General features: G+C 38.9%; 1 protein-coding gene across 1 annotated transcript; it reads left to right on the top strand.

Annotated features, from left to right (window-relative positions):
• Positions 1-13,750: 13,750 nt before the first annotated feature.
• Positions 13,751-23,837, top strand: LOC127964210 (uncharacterized). The gene is made up of 8 exons (XM_052564352.1): positions 13,751-13,917; positions 15,005-16,106; positions 17,026-17,160; positions 18,040-18,214; positions 18,616-18,714; positions 18,985-19,076; positions 19,265-19,405; positions 23,589-23,837. The coding sequence occupies exons 1-8, from the start codon at positions 13,751-13,753 to the stop codon at positions 23,835-23,837; spliced, it is 2,160 nt and encodes a 719-aa protein (XP_052420312.1).
• The last annotated feature ends 991 nt before the right edge of the window (positions 23,838-24,828 follow it).

Raw genomic sequence — 24,828 nt, forward strand, 5'->3', positions numbered from 1 at the left:
GCGGAAAGAAGGCTGAGGATATTGTTGGCTGGGCGAAGACGGAGACAAGGGTTTGGCAGAAACAGAAACCGGGCTGAGTATATTGGGATGTCTACCTAACTGTGAAAAGCTCTATGGACATTGTGGGTTTTGTGGATTGTGGGTGAGTCGGGACCAGTGAGCGAGAGAAGACGTTGGGGTGTCGTGGGTGGCGACGTTTAAATCTGAATATTCGTTGCATCAGTGTCTCCACGATTTCCAGGACGAGTCTTTGGTCAGACGGGGTTTTGACCCTAAATTCACCAAGAGTGTGTGGAGTGCAGTGGGTGGGTCTTTGTCCTTTGCTGTGAGTGTATACACTTGAAAATTTCAGTGTTATGCTGTGTTTGTGTCGTCAACAACCACCTTTCAGGCCCGACGAAATCCTGGGAAGGAAGTGAGTACTGAGGCGGGCGAAGAAAACATCTCCAATTATATGCCGTCGATGACATCCTGACCCTTCTTCCTCACGTGACGGTGGCGGGAAACAATTTCAAGTAAGAACAGTGTGGATATAGTGGGAAGTATAAACGGTGAGGAGTTGGCTGCTGTAGGAGGAAAACAGCTGTGCGTGTATTATTACCTGCTGTGGAGTTCTTCAAAGGTTCTCCCGTCTAGATCTCTTGCCCTGTCGGTTGGAAGAAAGAAGAGGGAAGCGTTCGAGCCACTCAGTGTAGCACACCCCCGGTGAAACAACTTACCTGTGTGTGACACCAGCGGAGGCCGTGTTCGGCCCAACGCAGCAGCAGCTTTCGATCCGCATCTCTATCAGCAGTTGGTTGAAGCCTCAGAAAAGGAACGCCTGACGTCTATTTCCTCAAAGGTCTGTGAGTTACATCACTTCCATCGGTTCCTTGCCGCTGTCGCCTCTGGCTTGCTTAGTTGGGGTCACTTCATCTACAGCGATATCATTGACTTGATTGCAAATAAATGCACAGACACTATTTAACTGAACAGAGATGACATCACTGAATTCACTGATGAACTGCCTTTAACTATCATTTTGCATTATTGAGACACAAAACAATTTGTTTTCCAAATGAATGTTGTTCAGTGCTTTGATGCACTGCATTTTGTTTAAAGCACTATATAAATAAAGGTGATGGATTGATTGACTTCCTGTTTCCCTGTATATTCACCGTAAGCTAATGCCCAAAGCTAAAGCCAGCATATTGTGTTGTATACTCGCCTGTATGCCCAAGTGAAGCCCCAGTTACATTTGATTTATTACCTTATGCCCAAAGTTAAAGCCAACATATTGTGTTGTACACTCGCCTGTATGCCCAAGTGAAGCCCCAGTTACCTTTGATGTACTTACCTTATGCCCAAAGCTAAAGCCAGCATATTGTGTTGTACACTCGCCTGTATGCCCAAGTGAAGCCCCAGTTGTCTTTTCTACAGAGTTACCTGTGCCCCGAGTGAAGAGCCAGGGTCCTGGACAGTCCTGCAAGCCAGAACAAAGGGGCACTTGTGAATAAGCTGATTGTCGTCACATAGCCAGAAAGAAAGAGGAGTGAAGGACTCACCTGAGATCTCCCGCGATGGAGTCTATGAGACTCAAGACTGTTACTCTCCAATTGGAGAGTTGGATTTTAGCCTCCCTTCCCCATACCCATTTTTTTGTAATTTAATAAAGTTTGTTTTAATATTTACCGTCTCTCGTGTGTCTGGTCATTGGGGTGTTCTTGGGACCTCCTCGAGGTGGAAACTAGGAAGGGGCCTGACTCACGACATCTGTGGTCCGCTCCGACCTGTGACACATACATTTGAAGACTATTCCCAATCTCTTTTCAGTATTTTTACTGTGAATGGTCCAAAACAGTCCATTCCAGTGGAATAGAAGGGGCACTTGTAAAGACTAAGACAAGCTGGTGGGAGATCTGCCATCATAGGGATCTTGGGTTGGGCACGCCAATTGTTGATGGGTTGTGATAGCTGCTCTGCCTTTCAAAATCCAATAGTGACGTCTGAGCTCTGCAAGGACTCGTTCTGGCCCAGGGTGAAGGAGATTGGCATCATATTCCTTGATAAGTGTCACGGACCAAACAGTCCGGCAATGAGGAAAACAGAAGTTTCTTTAGAAAATGGGTGATTTTATTACACCCCCAAAAAATACTGAACAATAGTAACCAAAATATTAACAACTAGGCCTATAAAAGAGGTCAACAAAATATAACTGTACTCAAAACAGAATATGAACTTAACAACCTCACCTAACAGAATGAGACACCAGGGAACATATATAGTGGCTTGACCAAACCAATTTACACAAAAAGGGGAAAATAAAAAATGGGAGACAAGTACAAACAATCACAAAGCCAACAAACTAAACCCAAACCCCCCTCCAACATGGCAGCACATGGTATGGCTTAATTGGCAGGTCACAGGATATCACAGTCCTCCACCCTTGGTCACACCTTTCTTCCCCCCCAGGACAGATCTCTCTCTAACATGGTAACAAAGAAACAATGATTAATAAACAGAAAATATTTACATAGCCCTACAATGTGAAACTGTGTGCACTCCATTTAAACAGTGTGTTGCTAAAACAAATAATACTATATGATAACTGAAATAAACTATATTATCAATGTTTCTAAATCATGAATTGTTTGGGGTGTGGCTATTGCAAAAAAATTACTTAACCTATGAGCCTAAAACATAACTTGGGTGCAGGTATTACCCTACCTTGCCAATTGGTCATCCTGTGTGGCTTGGGCCACCACAATAAGGAATAATACAAGTTTGGTTATTTGTTGATGAGGGTCAAGAACTATGGGATGTAGAGCATTAAGGTCTATGTGTTCAACATGATGTAATTTCCCCCCAACCCTAATTAGCCCAGCATCTTCATCATATTCAGGAGACAGGGACATTAATCGGCAATTGGATGGTAAGGGTCGGTGTGAAGAGAGAGCCTTGAACTCCTCTGGAAATGAATTTTTTTGGGCTTGTTGGAGGAGGAGACTCTCTGCTTCAAAATAATGCTAGGCTTCATCTGTCTGGGTTAAAGGCTGAGCTGCCCCGTGTAGGTTCACCACTGTGGCCTTTACAATGTCCTTCCATGTGTTAAACGTATTTGCATCTGGGAGTTGGACATCAAGACCAATACATTGGTGCAGGCAGAGTGTGGATTTCTTTAATTCAATATCTGGTTCAGGATTAGCCAGTCAAGGACCGTGGTAGAATCTGACCAGAGGATAACTTGCCTGATGGTGACTTTGAGATCCCTTTGGAGGACTTTGGCCATCTGCGCCCCAGTAAGTGCTGCACTCAGTTCAAGCTGTGGCATGGACATTTGTTTCCTGGGTGCTACATGTGAACGAGCAAACTTGAATAAAATGTGTATATGACCATTCTTGTCTTCTGTGCGTAGATATGATACTGAGCCATACTGTATGCTCTTTCAGATGCATCAAGTCAAGTCAAGTCACCTTTATTTATATAAGCACTTTATACAAAATACATTGCGTCAAAGCAACTGAACAACATTCATTAGGAAAACAGTTTGTCAATAATGCAAAATGACAGTTCATCAGTGAATTCAGTGATGTCATCTCTGTTAATTTTAAATAGTGTCTGTGCATTTATTTGCAATCAAGTCAACGATATCGCTGTAGATGAAGTGACCCCAACTAAGCAAGCCAGAGGCGACAGCGGCAAGGAACCGAAACTCCATCGGTGAAAGAATGGAGAAAAAAAACGTTGGGAGAAACCAGGCTCAGTTGGGGGGCAAGTTCTCCTCTGACCAGATGAAACCAGCAGTTCAATTCCAGGCTGCAGCAAGTCAGATTGTGCAGAAGAATCATCTGTTTCCTGTGGTCTTGACCTGGTTGTCTTCTGAGATAAGGTCTTTACAGGGGATCTGTATCTGGGGCTCTAGTTGTCCTGGTCTCCGCTGTCTTTCAGGGATGTAGAGGTCCTTTCTAGGTGCCGATCCACCATCTGGTCTGGATACGTACGTACAGACTGGATCTGGTGGCTAAGGTGACCTCGGAATAAGAGAGAAACAGACTAATATTTGCGTAGATGCCATTCTTCTAATGATGTAGCAAGTACATTGGGTGTTATCAGAAGTGTTCCCAGTTCCTGTTTACCTAATTAACGCAGCCTAAAAATCCTTTAACGAACTTGGATATTAAAAGCACATTAGTATGTTATGTGTAAGCCAGGTTAAATAGATGGGTCTTTAATCTAGATTTAAATTGCCAGAGTGTGTCTGCCTCCCGAACAATGTTAGGTAGATTATTCCAGAGTTTAGGCACCAAATAGGAAAAGGATCTGCAGCCCGCAGTTGATTTTGATATTCTAGGTATTATCAAATTGCCTGAGTTTTGAGAACATAGCGGACGTGGAGTATTATAATGTAACTGGACCTCATTCAAATACTGAGGTGCTAAACCATTCAGGGATTTATAAGTAATGAGGAATATTTTAAAATCTATACAATGTTTGATAGGGAGCCAGTGCAGTGTTGACAGGACCGGGCTAATATGGTCATACTTCCTCGCTCTAGTAAGAACTCTTGCTGCTGCATTTTGGACTAACTGTAGTTTGTTTACTAAGTGTGCAGAACAACCACCCAATAAAACATTACAATAATCTAACCTTGAGGTCATAAATGCATGGATTAAAATTTCTGCATTTGACATTGAGAGCATACGCTGTAATTTAGATATATTTTTGAGATGGAAAAATGCAGTTTTACAAATACTAGAAACGTGGCTTTCTAAGGAAAGATTGCTATCAAATATCACACCTAGGTTCATAACTGATGACGAAGAATTGACAGAGCAGCCATCAAGTCTTAGACAGTGTTCTACATTATTACATGCAGAATTTTTAGGACCCATAATTAACACCTCTGTTTTTTTGTTTTTTTTTTCAGAATTTAGCAGTAAGAAATTACTCGTCATCCAGTTTTTTTATATCGACTATGCATTCCATTAGTTTTTTAAATTGGTGTGTTTCACCGGGCAGCGAAGAAATATAGAGCTGAGTATCATCAGCATAACAGTGAAAGCTAACACTACAGTATGTTTCCTGATGATATCTCCCAAGGGTAACATATAAAGCGTGAAGAGTAGCGGCCCTAGTACTGAGCCTTGAGGTACTCCATACTGCCCTTGTCATCGATGATACCTCTTCATTCACTGCTACGAATTGATGGCGGTCATATAAGTACGATTTAAGAAGTCAGACTGGTTTCCTTAACCTTCCTTAAGCGAAAAGGAGCAACTGTATTTAAAATGTTAGAAAAGAAAGAGTCCATAGTTTCAGTTACATCATCAATTTCTTCTGAGGTTTTGAATATACTAAGGAATTCGGACACATCAGGAAGATAACTTAAAATGCAGTCTTTTGTGGTAGAAGTGATGTGTCTACAAGAAGTAGAATAAAAAATTTTGGCTATATGAAGTTTGCACAAAACAAAACAATGATCTAAGATATCATCACTTGGCTGCATAATTTCAACACTAACAACATACATTCCATGTGACAGTATTAAATCTAGAGTATGATTTTGACTAGTAAATTAGTAGGTCCTGAAACATGTTGTCTAATCCCAGTAGACTGCAGAATGTCTATAAATACAGATACCAGTGCATCTTTTTCATTATCAACATGGATATTAAAATCACCAACTATTAAAACTTTATCTGCAGCCAGAACTAACTTGGATGTAAAATCACCACACTCTTTAATAAAGTCTGTATGGTGCCCTGGTGGCCTGTATACAGTAGCCAGTACAAACATCACAGGGGATTTATCATTAACATTTGTTTCTTTGGATAATGTTATATGAAGCACTATTACTTCAAACGAGTTATACTTGAAGTCTGCCCTCTGAGAAATCCTGAATACGTTGTGTGATGGGAGGAGCACAAGACAGACACAGTGGGTGTGACTTCACAGTGGTGGAGAATGCGGGCAAGGCAGAGCCTAGACAGCGCAGTTGGGAAACATCTGGTGACGTCATTCCCTCTCGCTTCCAAACGTTTGTGAGAACCCGGACTGGGATGGAGGAACACCGGGGACAGCCTCCCAGCCACAAAAGGGGTAAGTGACTTCTCTGTTATTGTCATTTTACCCTGTGGTTGGTTGAGGCTGTCACTAAAACCCGGTTTCTCTGTCCCTGTTCTGGTGCGCTGCGAGAGGTAGGACTGCCCGGAGAGGAATCCCCATCCACTCTTACCAATTGGAGCCTGGTTGAGGATGATAGTACTCTCGTGTGGGCGGCGCCCTGAAGACGGGGATGTCGCTTGGGAGGGGGAATGTGACGAGTCAGCTGCCTCCTCCCTGATTGTCACCGGCACCCCGTCCTAAATCGCCGCCCTTTACCAGGCTCCCGACTGGAGTGGGTGTGTGAGAGGAGGGGCGCTGGACGAGTCAGGGCTGGCGGCGTGTGATGGGAAATGGCACACCTGAAGGAAATGGAGCCTCATCACCGGCGCTGTTTAAAAGCCCAAGGCGCCTCTCCTCGGGAGACAGGTCTCGTTTACAAGGCCGATGAGCCAGGATGCCGGGCCGTCCATCCCCTGCCAGCGCCGCGGCCAATGAGGGGAGCGCGTGCGGCCGCCGGACTCCGCCCCTTACCTGGACCCTTTTAGACGCGGCTCATATTTATAGCAGTAATCTTGGGGGGTGGACTCGTTTAAATATATAGGTGAAAGAGTTTCTATGTGCTGAGAATTAACTGAACTCTGTGACGTGAGGCAGCTAGCAGACGGTCAGTTTAGCCAGTTTGTCTGCTTCCTGACCTGAGCCCCAGTTAGTCAAGTATAAACTCTAAGACTATTTGCCATATTTCTAGAGAGAATAGCGGCGCCACCCCAGGAGGGATGAAGACCATCTCTTTTCAACAGGTCAGGTCTGCCCCAAAAGCTCGTCCAATTGTCTATGAAACATATGTTATGCTGTGGGCACCACTTAGACATCCAGCCATTGAGTGATGACAATCTGCTATGCATCTCATCACCATGGTAAGCAGGGAAGGGACTAGAGCATATTAAAGTGTCTGACATCGTGCTTGCAAGTTCACACACCTCTTTAATGTTATTTTTACTGATCTCCGACTGGCGAAGTCGAACATCATTAGTGCCGGCATGAATAACAATCTTACTGTATTGACGTTTAACATTAGCCAGCACTTTTAAATTTGCCAAGATGTCAGGTACTCTGGCTCCCGGTAAACTATTTCCCTGCATTTATCACATGTGAATCCCTCATCAGCAACAGAGATAGATAAACTGTACATGTGGCAAGAGGTGCAAATAACAATAGCAGGAGAAGCCATTACTCACCATGCTTGATGAAATATTCTTACCAACTTGTGAACAATTGGAGCTAGAGAGAGGAGAGTAGAAAAGAAAACACAGAGAGGTTCAAATGAAAGCGCTAATGACAAGCTAACAAGTGCTAACGCAATGCAGGTGCACTGCACTCACGGATATAAAATAAAATTGAACGATCAAAATGAATCTGATAAGACTGAACGATAATATCAGAAATATGGTGTGAATTAAGTAATATTTTATCACTTTAAACAACAGAGAACTATAGTAAGATAAATATTCTAGAGAAAAAACAGCTACACTTCGCTACAGTCAGCTGCAGCAAGGCCAGCGGGTCATACATCACAGAAGATGTGCAGGTCTCTGGTGCACGTTTCCTCATGCCCTTGAAATGGAGTATATCATCTAGGAATCTCTAATTGTTCCAAATTGGGCAGTTCCTGTACCCAAGTTTGCCATCTCTTCTTTAGACTCAATGGGGTCATTCCATCCTAGGTGAATTTTCCACAGGTCTTGAACAAGTATCTTGGCCAGGGTGGTAAATGGAATTATGTACCCAAGAGGGTCATACTGTGAAGCTAATACTTTGTAGATATTTCTCAAAGTTGGCTTGAGACATTCTGCTTGGGGAGGTCTTGTTCCTAAAGAATCACGGAGACAGTTCCATCGCAATGCAAGTTTTCCCTCCAGATGATCTGGGATCTATTGGGATAACCATAACGCACTGCTTTGTGTCCTTGCTTCTGTTGGAAGGTGTTCAAATGCTTCAGGTTTGTTACTGGCCCACTGGCAAAGATTGATCCCTTCAGTAAGCAGCAATTGCCTAAGGCCATCTACAAGAGCTCTGGCTTTTTCTGTTGATTGTGCACTCTGAAGACAATTGTCTACATAGAATGATTGCAAGACTGATTCAGCTAGAGTGGGGTCAGTTTCACTGTTGTCATGGGCTACTCGTTGCAGTGCATATATAGCACAACAAGGACTACACTTTGTGCCAAAAGACCTGCCACTCATAGATCTCTGGCTGCTCAGTCCGATGCATGTTTCTCCACAGGAAGTGCACTTGGTGAAACATACCTTTTACATCTGCGCTTATGGCCACTGAGTGCTGCCTGAACCAAAGCAAGACTCCAAGTAAAGATGGACCAAGTATGGGACCAGGAATGGGGGGTACATTTAATGACTGACCTTGATACTGGAAAGAACAGTTAAACACAATCCTGTTTTTGCCATTGTGTCTCACCATATGGTGTGGAATGTACCAGGATTCAGATGAATTCTCAGCTTCCTGAGGGGAGATTTCTGCCACATAGCCAGCCTTTTCTAGTTATTCTATCCCCGTGCATTATGCCTCAGACAGGTTTGGGTCTTTTGCAAGTCTCCATTCAGTGCTGCGTAGGGATGCCAGTACTGCTTGCTTTGGGATTTTAAGGGTGACAGAATTTGGTAGTATGAGCAAAGGCGTTGCATAACAGTGCCATCAACCTCTACCCTAATAGTGTGAGTTTGGAATAGGGTGAGAGCATATTGGTCCTGTTTAGAATGACGCTCAACGTTCTTTAGTAGCTCAGCATTCTGACAGTCTACAGTGATGTTCAGATATTGTTGGTCACAAGTGGTAGTTTGGCTGTATCCCACAATCAATTATTTGTCAAATGTATCATATTCGTGTTATAGGAATCATGTCCAAAATTAGACCCTGCAAGAGCGGGAAAATTCGGACAACATGCTTGGTAAGATAAACATATGATTTATGATACCCCCGAGCCAAGACAATACTTGATTGGTCAAGACAACATTTGAGATGTGGCCAACAGGCCAGCTTAAATACTCAGGACACCATAAAATCTTGCTTTTAGTCTCTAGCTATGCTTCTGCTATTAGTCATGTTGGCTTTTTAGTCTCTAGCTATGCTTCTGCTATTAGTAATGTCTGCTTTTAGCTTTGCTACCTAGCTTTAGCTTTTAGCCATGCTGTTTGTCAGCACTGTTCTTTGAGCGCGGTTCCAGCATGCTTCAGTCAGCATGCCTGCTGCTACTTAGCCACAATGAGAAGAAACACAACTTAGTCTCGTCAAACTGTACTTCTTTTCTTTTCCGTTTGAGAGTTTCGTGTTCTAAGTTAAGTTTTGTAAAGTTGAGTCTCCGACGCCTGACCTCGGGTGCCCATTCAACTTCAACCAGCGCACACAACTCTGCTCCTTCAGCCAACGCCTCACCATGTGCCTTCCCAAGACGTCACTTCAGCGACTACTGAACTTCCAGCCAATCAGCGACATTGGGATACCCCTTTCAACGGGACTCCCTTTTCACAGGAGACGCAAGTAACTTCCAGACTGTGACCTTTACTGGTGTATCTAATATAATTTTAACCTCATTGAGGAACTCAATGCGAGGGTTAATTAAGTGATTGATGGTTGTTCATGTCTATGCAATTTAACGTATTGCTGTAAACTTGGGATTCCATATTTCCATTCTCTTAAACTCATATTTCCCTAACTTTCGATCATCCTCCAACTTGTGTGAATGTGTGAGTGTGTGCGTTACTGTAGTGACAGGAGAAGTTGGCTGTACTGTGACGGTAGGTGATAGGTGATGGACCAGTGAAAACTGTTCTAGCACTTGTAGTCGACTGAGCTGTTGCATGTGGAGGTGATGACCATTTCAGGATGGTGCACCTCCGTAGTAAAGTTCTAGGCACTGATTAACTTATTGAGTTAAAAATGAGCATCCCTCCAAAAACATCTACATTTCTGTCTTTTTTCAAGTGTTAGTGTATATAATTAGTTGTATTTATAGGGGTTATTATAGCACAATTCTATAATAAGGGGATTGTTATAGAAACCCCCTGGACCTCAATCATTTTCAAAGCCTGGCTACAGCCATGTTAGCACAGTGGCTAGATTAACAAATAACCAGACGCCTCCTGATTCAAATAGTCCATCAACATTTATTAGTAATGACTTTATGAATTTCTTCACTGATAAAATAGATAACATTAGAAATAACAATAACAAATGTAGATTCTACAGCATCTAATACTTCAGTTTCATCCATCGCACAGGATGAGCTAAATAAATGTATCACTGTATCTAAACCAACAACATGTTTATTAGATCTTGTACCCACTAAATTACTGAAAGAGATGTTACATGTACACATGTACATGAACCACTTCTCAACATTATTAACTCGTTATTAACTCGCTAATTATTTTGTTTATTTAAATGGGGAGTCATCTCATTTATCACCAATAAAATATGGAGTGTGAAGTCACTTCATCTACAGCGATATCGTTGACTTGATTGCAAATTAAAACAGACACTATTTCAACTGAACAGAGATGACATAACTGAATTCAATGATGAACTGCCTTTAACTATCATTTTGCATTATTGAGACACTGTTTTCCAAATGAATGTTGTTCAGTGCTTTGGCGCAATGTATTTTGTTTAAAGCACTATATAAATAAAGGTGATTGATTGATGGAGTGCCACAATGATCTGTCCTAGGTCCTCTTCTATTTTCAGTATACATGTTGCCCCTTGGTAATATTATTAGAAAATATGGGGTTAGTTTCCACTGTTATGCTGATTACACTCAACTATATATCTCAACGAGACCAGATGAAACTTCTAAATTATCTAAGATAACAGAGTGTGTTAAAAATGTAAAAGATTGGATGACCAATAATTTTCTCCTATTAAATTCAGATAAGACAGAGATATTACTTATTTGACAAAAAAAAAAAAAAAAAAAAAACTGTACACAGAATCCAATAGACTACAGTTTGCAACTAGATGGATGTACTTTTACGTCCTCTACAGTCAAAAATCTGGGTGTTATATTAGACAGCAACTTGTCTTTTGAAAGACCATATTTCCCATGTTACAATAACAGCATTCTTCCATCTTAGAAACATTGCCAATCTATGAAACATGTTACCTGTTTCTGATGCAGAAAAGCTAGTTCATGCATTCATGACCTCTAGACTGGACTATTGTAATGCACTTCTAGGTGCTTGTCCTGCTTCTTCAATAAACAAGCTACAGGTAGTCCAAAATGCAGCAGCTAGAGTCATTACCAGGTCAAGAAAATATGGTCACATTACCCCAATTTTACAGTCGCTGCACTGGCTACCAATTGAGTTCCGTATCAGTAACAAATTATCATTACTTACCTATAAGGCACTAAATGGTTTAGCTCATGCGTACCTAACTAGCCTTCTACTACGTTACAATCCATCATGCTCCCTAAGGTTCAGACACACTCTCTCTGTTTAAATCTAGATTAAAAACGCATCTCTTTCGCCAAGCATTCAAATAATGCATCTCATAATTTGTGATTGTGGTTGTATCTGATCAAATGTGCATTCTTATTCTTTAGCTTGGGTTAAACTAATTAATTTTACTTGGTTGGAACAGCAGCTAGGCTAAATATGTCTCTATTTGTTTCAGGATTTACATTCCATGGTAACTAGGATTTACACAAGATTCAGTCTGGATCCAGAACACCTGAGAAGAGATGATGCCAACCCCTCAGAGGACCTCAGATGATGCTAACCCTGAAACATAGAAATAAAAAATATTGCTACTTACTATGCAATCACATAATAATTGCTGTTGACTATGTCTAGTAATTTTTTTTTTTTTTTTTTTTTTTTTTTTGAAAATTCACCACTTTTAAGCTACTACTAAATATTGTCGAAACTTAATTGTCTGTAAAGTTGCTTGATTTGTACCATAAAAAGCACTACACAAATAAACTTGAATTGAATGAAATTAAAGAGATAAAAGAGGAAAATATCGTCATTAACTTTCAATCTGCTTCGAATGTATTTGTGTGAAATCATTAAAAAGCATGCATAGTACTGTAGTATCGGTGTCTGCACTGAGCGCTGTCTGTCACCAGGTGCCACTAGATGGCGCTATACTGAATTATTCACTTTTACACAGTTTCTCGTTCAGCCTGTTGGATTTTGATTTGAGCTCACGTCTAAGAACCTTTAAAGTTACTCTTGTTTGTGTCAAAGATTCTGCAAGTAGCCGTTAGACTGCTTTTCTCAGTGCAAATAAATATATAATATATAAAGAAAAAAGAAATATATACACACACACAAACACACACACACACACACACACACACACATATATAGGCTATATATATATATATATATATATATATATATATATATATATATATATATATATATATATATATATATATATATATATATATATATATATATATATATAAGCCATAAGAGATTTAGATGTAGCTACTGATAACAGCGTGTGAAGTGTAATAAGCATAACATTGCATTTTAATACAATTATTAAATTATTCATTTATATTTATTTTCATGTTTGTGCTTAGCCTTAAAGGATTCTCTTGGTTGATGAAATCAATTGAATCAATATATTAGCTACTTAATTTCGGTTTTCAATAAAAACCTGTTCTCTTTCGTATTTACATTTATAGTAAGGCCATTCAAGTGAACAGGAGAATTAATATTTTCCAGAACCAGTTCATTCTAATATATTGCAGGTGCAAAAGTAGCCCTCGTTAAGCGACTATTTCAGCCTACTTAAGAAAATAAAAGTAATTGACTTAAACCATAAAATCTGCTAACTATAAATGTTAAACTTTTACTAATATGAATAGCATACCCTGTTTAATATATCGGACTATAGACTACGCGTTTGCAGTTAAGCGCTACATGTCATTAACACATAATAGACTTTGATTTTAGTCCAGAAAGATGCACGACACTTAAAACAGATAGATAGATAGATAGATAGATAGATAGATAGATAGATAGATAGATAGATAGATAGATAGATAGATAGATAGATAGATAGATATATAGATAGATAGATAGATAGATAGATAGATAGATAGATAGATAGATAGATAGATAGATAGGCTATTTAAATAGGTATATTGCAGATATTTAAACGAATAGTGATGAATAATTTCGTAAGGAGCGCGAGGGAAAAAAGTGTGAACAAAGATGAATAAAAGAGACGAATAACATTATTTAAATGTTCATTATAGAAACGAAATGTACCCTACACGTCAGCAAGAATTATTATTATTATTATTATTATTATTATTATTATTATTATTATTATTATTATTATTAATATTAGTATTATTATTATTATTATTATTATTATTATTATTATTATTATTATTATTATTTTATTAATCAAATAGTCTGTGTCTGTAGCAACCATCTTTCTTTAACCCTGCAATTAAAACTACGTCACATATTGCATCAAACTGCACATCAAAGAGAAGCAGAAACACACACACACACACACACAGACACACACACGATGAGCTTATTCCTGGGGTAAAGAAGACAGTTTGATATGATATTATAGAGTTTGATTGGGATATTCACTTAATTAAGAGACTTAGAAGGGTAATCTCATGTCATCGCTGGAGTACATGAAAAAGGATTGTGTCGCGTCTGGGACCCTGTCATCGGCCTCTCTGAAAGACACTTTAACTAAAATCAACAGCCGGAGACATAAAGCTCGAAAGAAGATCTCACCCAAAAACAAAGAGGAGCCACAAGCAGAATGTGACGTTTGCAGGTAACAAACAGTTACAGTGTTTATTTATTTATAATAATAATAATAATAATAATAATAATAATAATAATAATAATAACAATAATGATATTTTTAGTAACAAACAGACATTTCGCTAAATGCTGAAAACTTGTTTAATGTTTATATTTCCTTTTAATGGCTTTAATATTTGTTTATATGGTGTGACAGTCTGCCGAGTTTTTTTTTTTTTTTTTTTATCTGATACTCTCTGAATTTAAAGCAACAAAGGGAATTATTTATATGATGACTCATTATCATGCGTTTTAACCAGAGCTTTCTTACAAATTGTGTCCATTACTGAGGTTACATGATGAAAACTGTAACGTACTCTTGCTAATGTGCTCATTTTAAGTAATGTAGCCATGTATGGTAACACTTTAGAATACTTTTCCGTCATTAATCAATAACTACAAAGGAACAAATGAGTAACACAATATTAACAATCTGTTACCCCATGTATAATGACCAGCCTACTTTAAGATTACTTTAAGGGGTTAAAAAAAATGTGGTTAAACACATTTTTAAAAATCATACTTTTTATTTTATTTATTTATTTATTGCACTGTGTGACAAATACCGATATAAAAATGTTTCTTTAAATACCTGATTCTTCTTGTTTTTAATAATGTGATTTAGGGAATTGCATTGAAGGCAATTAGGGTCAATTTGACCTGCTCAGTCAAATCATACCCAGAAATCGAACATAAAACAAGGGCTTCCGATGGGTTTCCCAAACTCCAGCAGGTTTGTGAATTGATTGAAGATAGTTTCAAACATGGTCTAATTTCCCACCAAATTCAGAGGCAAATTTAGTCATCACCCAGCTCTGGTTTTAAGTTGTGTCTAATGTTAACTCATATTAACAAACAGGACTCCAAATTGTCTGCTTAATTTTATTTCAAGTTGTGGTTGAGTATTAGAAACCTAAGTTGCATTTAAAATGCAAAACTGAAGAACTTGGTGTGGTTCATCAAAATATAAACATATTCCACTGAGGTTTTACAACCATGAAGAAAATACTTAAATACTCACCACACATGACTGAGTTTTGTTTGCGCTCTTTTCACAGGCTGTCTTTACTCAGTTGTGGCAGTCGCAGCCGTACTGTCCGCAGAATCCTGGTGGCTTGCGTCATCTCTTTCCTGGCTCTTCTCTCTGCTGTGACCATGGACTTCAACTCATCTTTGGCTCAATGGCAAGCCACTGAAGCTTCACTTAAAGAGCTTACATCATGTAGGACAAACATTACACTCAGACTCGTGATGGAGCTCCAAACATTAAGAAACCTCAGTTCAACAAGGGAGAATACAGTTTATAATGTCAAGCAAGAAAGGTTTCCCAGCTCTTGGTCCTTGGTAATGCTCACCGTTAACCGTTGTTGTGCTAGTACTGATATGGACAGTTTGGGTCAGCCCTGTGATGTTGAGTTTCTTGAGTTTTGTGAGCATCTTCAATCCAACCTTGAAGAGTGTCTCAATGTTACATGGAGAGCTGAGTCAATGGATGCTAATGAAACCACAGTTTTTACTCTAGCAATTGAGAAGATATTAAACACATGGGGCGTCAGAGATGTTGATATTGGTTTCCTCAAACACAACACAGACTGGACAGATGTCCTTGCTCTGAAACTGCTTTTAACTGTCCAGGAGTTGAACTATCGCTGGATAACAGGTGAAAAGAAAAGAGATGAAATATGGCATGCAACAGCACTCATGTCAGTCATAAAAGACATGTCTGAAAACCTCTGTAACTGTTGGATGGAAAATACTGATTTAGAGCTAAACGGGAGTAATATAAGCTATTTAATCTTCTCTACTGCCACAACTTCCAGTGGATCCACAGAGTTGATGCTGGCCTTGGAGAACACGCTGAGATGTTTTCACACCCGAGCTGGATGGGCTCTGAAACTGAAATCCAGAGACATCTCGTCCAGCATCAGTCTGAAGATCTGCCTCCTCGCCATCGCCTGTCTCATTTACCCCATAGTGCTGCTCTCCTTCAAACAAATGACAGAATGGATCCAGGACTACGCTCAGAGCCTCAGGGAGAAGACAGAAGACCTGAAGAGAGAACGACGTCTTGCAGAAGATCTCCTTCATCAGATGCTGCCCAAATCTGTGGCCAAGCAGCTACGCCAACAGAAACACGTAGAGGCTGAGAGTTATGAGAAGGTACATGGTTGTAAGCGCTCTATTTCTGCATATATCATCTTCCAACATTCCCTTTTAACAAATCAAACTCAAGTCTGAAAAGACAAGCATATTCATTAGGGATGCTGGCAAGACGGCAGTGTCAGGAAAGCGCACATGCTGCCATTCTGTTTGTTCTTTTTGTTGTAGTAATTGCCTGTAATTATGGTATTCCATATTCATCAGGAGATAAAACAGCTCATGAGGGAGTGGGGTAAATGACACATGTCTGTAAGAGCAATCTGTGCACCTGAAGCCTGTCCCCTTAGATTTACAGCACTTGAAACTACATATTTTGAAGAAAGACATATGTAGCAGAACGAGTAGTCATTTCATAATAGCAGCACAACATCTACACTGAAAGAAAACGGTAACATCTAAAATAACCGGTTTTATTTGAGTCAATTCACTGAATATATTAAATTATAACAACAAACTCATTTGTATGCATTAAATTAGTTAGAAATAGCTCTAATAACTGCAGGCTACCATGTTTTGAAATATGTGTGAGGTCAATAAACATAGCTCACGTCAGATTCATAGCGGATTTACATTATTAGCAGATTATTACATTTATTACACGTATTACTTACTATTTCGATTATTTCTTGCACTTAGGGGGTAGTGATTTGAATAAATCCCTAGTGCTTAGCATTAAACTTGTACCTAATGCCATCTAAAAATAAATGCTGCTGCAAATCCTGCAGTTTGTTATGAAGTTGAGCAGAGTTTCACCTGTGGATGAATATCATACAGGGAGTGGTCAGTCTCTTTTTATCCCCTAGCAATGCCAATGAAACTACAAAGAAGATTGCCAAGAAAATGTAGGAATCTGTGAAACATATTCTGGTGTTCTTTGAATGTTGTTTAGGAAGTAACTAACACACATATTCTTTTTCAGGTTACTATTTTTTTCTCAGACATTGTGGGTTTTACTGCAATATCAGCCTCTTGCACTCCACTACAAGTTGTTGAGATGCTAAATAACCTCTACATGTGCTTCGACACACGCATCGACTCCTATGACGTCTACAAGGTATCAACATACTCTGACGATCACACATATCTCTATGAATAACCATACAGGAAATAATCACAGCATATCTGGCTTATGCTAAGGTTATGCTTACAGTGCAATTTCCCAGACATTTTTACATTAATTCTTAGGAACCTTTTTATTAGTTTTATGGTTTTTATTTAGTTTTATGGTTTAAGTAATTATTTCATTGTGACTCCAAATTCACATTGCCCTTACAAAATAAATAAATAAATAATTAAATAAATAAATAAAAATTATATATATATATATATATACATATATATATATATATATATATATATATATATATATATATATATATATATATATATATATATATATCAAAATTTTGGACAAGGTTTTTTTTTTTTTTTAAATAAATTTATACTTATTCTACAAGGATTAAATTAATCAGAAGTGACAGTAGATACTTTTACAGGTTATAATGGGAATTGTATTGGTTTTAATGGAAACTGAAATGGACCTGTTGGTCTCTTCTGGTAATTGGTCGCCTTCTATTATGATATGTAAAAATTAATAGCATGAATGCACTGTAAGTTGCTTTGGATAAAAGTGTCTGCTAAATGCATGAATTTAATTCATTTTAAATGTAATTTAAATTTAATTCTATCGGTGGCTTGTTTAAACCAATAAATCAATTTATTTATTTTTTATTGTTTTGCTTTTAGTGGTTGAACAGATGATGGTTTGTAATGTTTTAATGTTATTTGTAATGGGAACCATCTTCTTTTTCTTTTCTTTTTTTTTCAGCAAGTAAGTTTACAAGATGCTGATGTACTGTAATGAAGAATTATACAGCTAGATTTAAACACGTACAGTTTGTCTTTACTAAGCCTCTGTGCTTGAATGAAACAGGTGGAGACTATAGGAGATGCATACATGGTGGTCAGTGGACTGCCAGAGAGAAACGGAGACAGACATGCAGATGAGATCGCTAAAATGTCTCTGGATCTGGTGGCTGCGGTCAGACAGGTGCCAATACCTCACATGCCTAACAAACGCCTTCAGCTCCGAGCCGGAATACACACAGGTCTGTGTGTGTGTGAGTGTGTGTGTGTGTGTGTATCCTGTGTTTACAAAAAAAAAAAGATTTATTAATAATAAAGGGGCCACACATAAAAGGACTGAAACATGAATACATTAATAGTTTTGTTATGTTACATGACCTGTAACTTAAAGTCAACATGAAAAAAAAAAAAAAATCAACCATGTTTGCTTTCCAAATTAACGTCCCTTATCTTATTTGTCAGTTCATCAGCTACAGATATAATGCATCCTTTCTAAAAAAAATGTATGATATTAATGATTAATTAGCATTAATGTAATAAAGACTATGACTTGTAATGAATAAGAAAATAATTGATACATGACATATAAATTTGTTTATAGTAATTCACAGTGTTGTCTTTCATGTGTCTCATTCCTCTTAAGGTCCTTGTGTAGCTGGCATTGTTGGGTACAAGATGCCGCGGTACTGTTTGTTTGGAGACACAGTTAATACGGCCTCTCGGATGGAGTCCACTAGCCTGCGTACGTTCATCTGTCTGGTTAACATGTGCCGTCTTTAATCTTGTCTTTAATCTTATTCTTTGTTTGTTCCTCCAATGCAGAGGTCATGAATATTTTCATTCACAACATCACCATAGATACCTCATCTTATTTTTTCATACATGTATGTTATAAACTGAGCTTAGCATTAGCATGCAGCTAAGCTAATATCACTGTCTGAGTTTCACCTCAGCACCAATGTGGCTTTTGCATAACAGGAGAACATTAACGTTTCTTTGATCTGGTCTTTAGCACAGAAGGTTCATGCAAGCTCTGCTACATACCTGGCACTCATGAAGGACAATGCGTATGAACTGCAGTTACGCGGTGAGATTGAAGTAAAGGTGAGAATCAGATCTATAAAAGTACTATGCTAAGCCGTTGAAACCACAACCATGTTCCTGTTGGATTATCTGTATGTTCTTGCATCGTGAGTTGAAGTTATGACATCAGGAGATTAAGAAAAAGGTTTGTCTTCATCATATTTCATAAAAAATGCAACAACTTAATGTGACATTATTGTGGTTTTCAGGGAAAAGGAAAAATGGACACTTACTGGTTGATTGGTCACAAAAACTACAGTGTTCAGAATGACAGTTTGGTTTGTCACTGGAACCCCAATATCTCACGAAAGAAAAAGGCCCCTGTAGGGAGCAACGTGTCCATGGAGAATGTAAGTGTTCAACTTCCACTACTTGTTTTTGAAACGCGTACTTCTGTTCAAAGCGGTCAGTGAGATTTTCTAAAAAGAACTTGATAGTACTTTTGACAACTGGTGGTAAAGACTTTTATTTTCACTATACTGTATATATACATATACTGTATATAATTTAATCTAGAAATAAGATTGAGAAAAAGTTATTTTCTTTTTTACTTATTTCATAAAGTGAAACTTTCATATATTCTACATTCATTACACGTAAAGTTAAACATTTCAAAAGTTTTTTGTTTTTTTTTTGATGCTTTGAGCTTACAGCTCATAAAAGATCAAACATTTGAGAGCCAGAAGGTCGCTGGTTCGAGTCTCGTGCTGTCAGGAGTTGTAGGCGAGAGGGAGCAAATGAACAGTGCTCTCTTCCACTCTCACTATCCATGGCTCCCCGGGCGCTGGATCTATAGCTGCCCACTGCTCCGTGTGTGTGTTCACGGTGTGTTCACTTATCACTGTGTATGTGCACTTGAATGGGTTAAATGCAGAGCACCAATTCTGAATATGGGTCACCATACTTGGCAAATGTCACGACTTTTACTTTTCACTTTTTTAACTTTTCAATGGTCCAGAAGACAATCACCGACCCCCTTACAAAGAGGGTAAGTAACAGAAGGTCATTACTGAAAGGGCTGCCTGTTCACAGATTGCTGTATCAAATGCAAAGTTGACTGGAAGGAAGAAATTGGATAAGAAAATGTGCACAAGCAACAGGGATGACCTCAAGCTTGAGAATACTGACAAGCAAAGCCGGTTCAAACACTTGGGAGAGCTTCACATGGAGTGGACTGAAGCTGGAGTCAGTGCATCAAGAGTCACCACACTCCGACGTCTTCAGGAAAAAGGCTTAACAAGCCACTTCTGAAGCAGAAACAACATCAGAAGCATCTCACCTGGGCTAAGGAGAAAAAAAAATTGGACTGTTGCTCATTGGTCCAAAGTCCTCTTTTCAGACAAAAGTAAATTTTGCGTTTCATTTGAAAATCAAGGTCTGGAGTCTGGAGGAGGACTGGAGAGGCACAGAACCCAAGCTGCCTGAAGTCCAGTGTGAAGTTTCTGAAGTCAGAGATGATTTGGAGAGCTGTGACGTCTGCTGGTGTTGATCCATTGTGTTTTATCAAGTCCAAAATAAATGCAGCTGTCTACCAGGAGATTTTGGAGCACTTTATGCTTCCATCTACTGTCAAGCTTTATAGAGATGCTGATTTTCTTTTCTAGCAGGACTTAGCACCTGCCCACTGTGCCAAAACCACTTCCAAGAGGTTTGCTGACCAGGGGTAGTTCTAGGATTTTAATTCAGCCCCCAATGGTAGGCGGTAATACATACATATATATTAGTGGTGGGTCGTTATCGGCGTTAACATGCTGCGTTAACGGGAGACTCTTATCGGGGGTTAAAAAAAATATCGCCGTTAATCTATTCTCAAAGTTGGGTTGAGAGCTGGGTCTATACTAGACGACCTATGATGACTTTGATTGATATTTTAGTGCGGATAAATGCCTTACCGAATTGCACTGTAGGGGGTGAGAACGAGTCTTCGAACCTGTGTGTATGCCTACTGAGAAATTACTACATCAAGCATGACGTGCTGACATGGATGCAGCTGATGCCGCCGAGTTTGCTAATGTCCTAATCCATGTGTAGCATTGTAATTCTAGATTTTTGTCCTTACCAGTCACACCCGCAAAGACATTATGTTAATCATTTGCTTTTAATTTCTGTGACACTATATAACACTCACAGTTTTGAAATCTCCATTCACATTCAACTGTATTAAATACAAGTTCAGTCATGAAACTCTATCCAAGAGCCCAATGGTTCTTCTGTCACAGACATATTTCCTAATTCATGTAACCATTTATTTCGTTGCTCCTCTACAGCTCCACCTTTAACTATCTGCTATGGCTCTTTTCAAATTTTTCTAAAACAATATTTTTTCCTTATTGTGTGTGTGTGTGTGTGTGTTTTAACTAAGTCAAATCCTTCTTTTTTGTTTAGCAGCAGCAAAGCATATCACATCTGCCAAAATCAAGCATATGTATATTCTATCAAGCATATGTACATTCCAGAGGCAATTCCAAGGCACCGAAAATGCTATGCAAGGGTAGTTCTGGAAGAGCTTGGTGACTGACTTCGTCTTACAGGTGACAAATGTCATGGCTCAGTCTCATGGGCAGGTGATATCTACCATGGTAGTCTATAAGCTCCAACTCTGGCTGATCCTGGTAGAGATGCATGATGCTGACAAAGTTTGATTGCTCAACGCCACAGTTTTCTAGTCTGGGCTTCTTTGGAAACACCTGAAGAGGACCTTGCCCAGCAGACGAGGCCATTAAGCACATCTTGCCTTAGCATGACACTCCTTAAAGTCACCAAGAATGACCATTCTGCCGCTGGCCACTCGCTATCCACATTCCCAATAAAAGAGCATTTTCCTTCATCTATGGGCCAGACGTGTTGGCTTCAGACACTCTGCTTCTTTGCTGTCAATATCGACATAATATTTTGACATGCAGGAGGTTGCAGGTTTCAGATAATCCTTGGTTTTGCCGCTTGCACAGAGTTTGGGGGCCTGGCCAGTGCTCCTCAACCCGTCTCGCTGGCTCATTTGGACAGTTCTATTTGGCTATGCGATTGAATTCACCAGACGCCCTCCCAAGTTTAGGGGCATCCTCTTTACATTGGTAACAGACAGAGATCGCAGTCCTCTTGGTAAAGAATGCGATAGAGCCTGTCCCTCCAGCTGAGATGAAATCAGGGTTTTACAGCCCATTTTTTATTAAACCCAAGAAGACAGTACAACGTCCTCCACTTTGGGCTCTCCCTGTCTCTCCGCATCTTCACAAAGGTCATGGAAGGTGCCTTGTCTTTACTACGAGAAAAAGGGCATCCATGTCCTCACCTATCTCGACATCTGGCTTATATTAAATCACTTGCGATATCTGGTATCTGCGATGTCCTCTCCACCTGTAGCTGATGTGGTGAGTGCACTGGTGTCGTTGCACTGTAGCTCCCGTTGCATTATAAAAAGTTGGATGCTGCACACTGGTGGTGTTTGAGAAGAGACCCCCCATATGATTGCTAAAAAAAAGTGAAGTTACATCAGGTTACCTTTGCCCGCCAATTACACTATAGAGCATCTGATCAATAGCACTACAGTAAAATCACAGGACATCCCTTGTCCGAATGTTCACTGCTGTTTATTACTTCACATTGTCTGACATGAATACTCCTTTCATCATAAAGAGACATCAACGATTCTACAGCGGGTTACATTTGAGAGCAATTAAAATAAAGTAAATGAAGTAGCATATAATTGGTTAATCTGATTATGTAGATTTTAAGTACTTAAGTTCATACAATAATACATTTATTCAATCCCCTGCTGAAAAAAAAAAAGAACAAAAAAAAATCAAATCATTTGTAATGGTTTTACTGGTTATAATGGAAATTGTATGGTTTTAATGAAAACTGTTATGGACCTGTTGGTCTCTACTTGGTCACCTTCTGTTGGAAACCATTATTTACTGGTTTTAATGGTTACAAGTTGACGGTTGGTAATGTTTGTAATGGTCTTTGTAGAGGAAATCATTAGAATTTCTGTGAAGGTTTCTATTATTATTTGTTAGCAGGGTCACCAAGGGTCTTGTGATGTTATTTGCCATAAATGCAATACATTGATTGCTGTAATGTTGTGAGATAGTAGCGACTGTTTGTAGTTGTGGTGGGCCTATTTGGGAGAAAATCCAGGGCCATGTTTTACTCCCAGTCCATCCCTGCCTCCATCTGATATACCCGTATGTAAGGGGAGTGGCTTGCCATGCAAATTGTACTCACCAATAGTCACTGGCTATTTTCCTGTAATGCTCAGAGGTGTTTGGGGCTCTCCTAATGTCAGTGTCAACATAACATCTCCTTTGGACGAGGATTACATAACGCAAGCGAGACAATCCTCATGCAATCATAGATTTCAACCTTTACTTATAAAAGCGTAGCTTGTCAAAAATTTGTTACATCAAGCCTGGTTTGGTCACAATGCAACTTTTCTTCCCCTTCATAATACATATTTACATTTATCTCTACTTTATTGCAGAAACTGCACTGTGATTAGACTTTACATTAACATATCTGCACCACATTTTTCAGTCCAGCATCACTGTCCAGAGTATAGCTGACAGTATCACACCAGCCTCTCAACCTGATGTCCTGCCCAGATTGGAGGGGTCAGAGGTCACACTGTGCGTTTCTGCACAGGTGGAGAACTGCACAAGCAGCTTCGGGACACTGGGATCGATGGTGGGGGCACTGCAGGGGGAGCAGGAGATGGAGGAACGTCCACACGACCAACACAACGATAAAACTTCTCTGCTTCCTGGAGCAGTGTCACACAGCTGATCCGCACTGGCCAAGAGAACGAAACAATGCGCACAATATGTTTTTAGTGATTTCGTATGAAGGTGTATGAGTGTGGAGTGCTGCAGCGTGCTATGTGGCCCTTCATTGTTTATTTCAAATATACTTTATTTTATATTTCCCCTTAAACTTTTTTTTTATTATTATTGTTTTCATACTTGTGAATCAATATGGAAATTACATTGGTCATACACATTTTAATATATGTTTATCTAAAAGTATTGTTAAGATATTTTAGGCATTTACTAGTAGCCATATTTGAAAACGTTTTGAAACTGAATGGTTTCAGTTTAGAGGAAACAATCTGTGTGGTTTTGCTGTTACAATTTGCCATTATATTTCACCTTCTCCTACTGTCAAAATAATGCTGCTTATTATGAAACCTCACATCATTTATTAAATGTTTAGGTGAGTGTTTCTTTCAATATTTTGTTTGTAAAGTGAGGATAGTTATCAAGTATGTTCAAAGTTACCTGTCTCAACTCTATTTCATTTTGCCACTGTTCAGTTTTCTTTTTGTTTTTCTTTCTTTGAAACCTTACCATTTTGTTATCGTGCCCCAGTTTTTTTTTTTTTTTTTTTTTTTCAATTTCACAGAATTTCATAGAATGTTTTGTTTTGTTTTCATGGATTTTTCTTTTATATGTACAGTATATCTTTGGAATGTTTGTTTGTTTTTTGTTTTTTGTTGTTGTTTTTTGTTGTTGTTTTTTGACAATGACAATCAATTTAAAGTGAATTACACTGGTTTCAAATACTACAAATAAACATGTGTCAGTTTATTTGTGCATTTTACTAAATTCTAGATTTTCTATATTAGGGAACTATATAGAAATAAGGTGTTGTTGTTGTGAACAATATTTTAATAAACATTCTAAAAAGTTGTAAAAATTCTAAATTCACATTCTAAAAATTCTCAATCAATTTTAAAATTAATATATTTTACAAATATTATTTTGTGAATTTAGCATGA

The sequence above is a fragment of the Carassius gibelio genome, chromosome B8, assembly GCF_023724105.1.
Source record: "Carassius gibelio isolate Cgi1373 ecotype wild population from Czech Republic chromosome B8, carGib1.2-hapl.c, whole genome shotgun sequence".
Lineage (NCBI taxonomy): Eukaryota > Metazoa > Chordata > Actinopteri > Cypriniformes > Cyprinidae > Carassius > Carassius gibelio.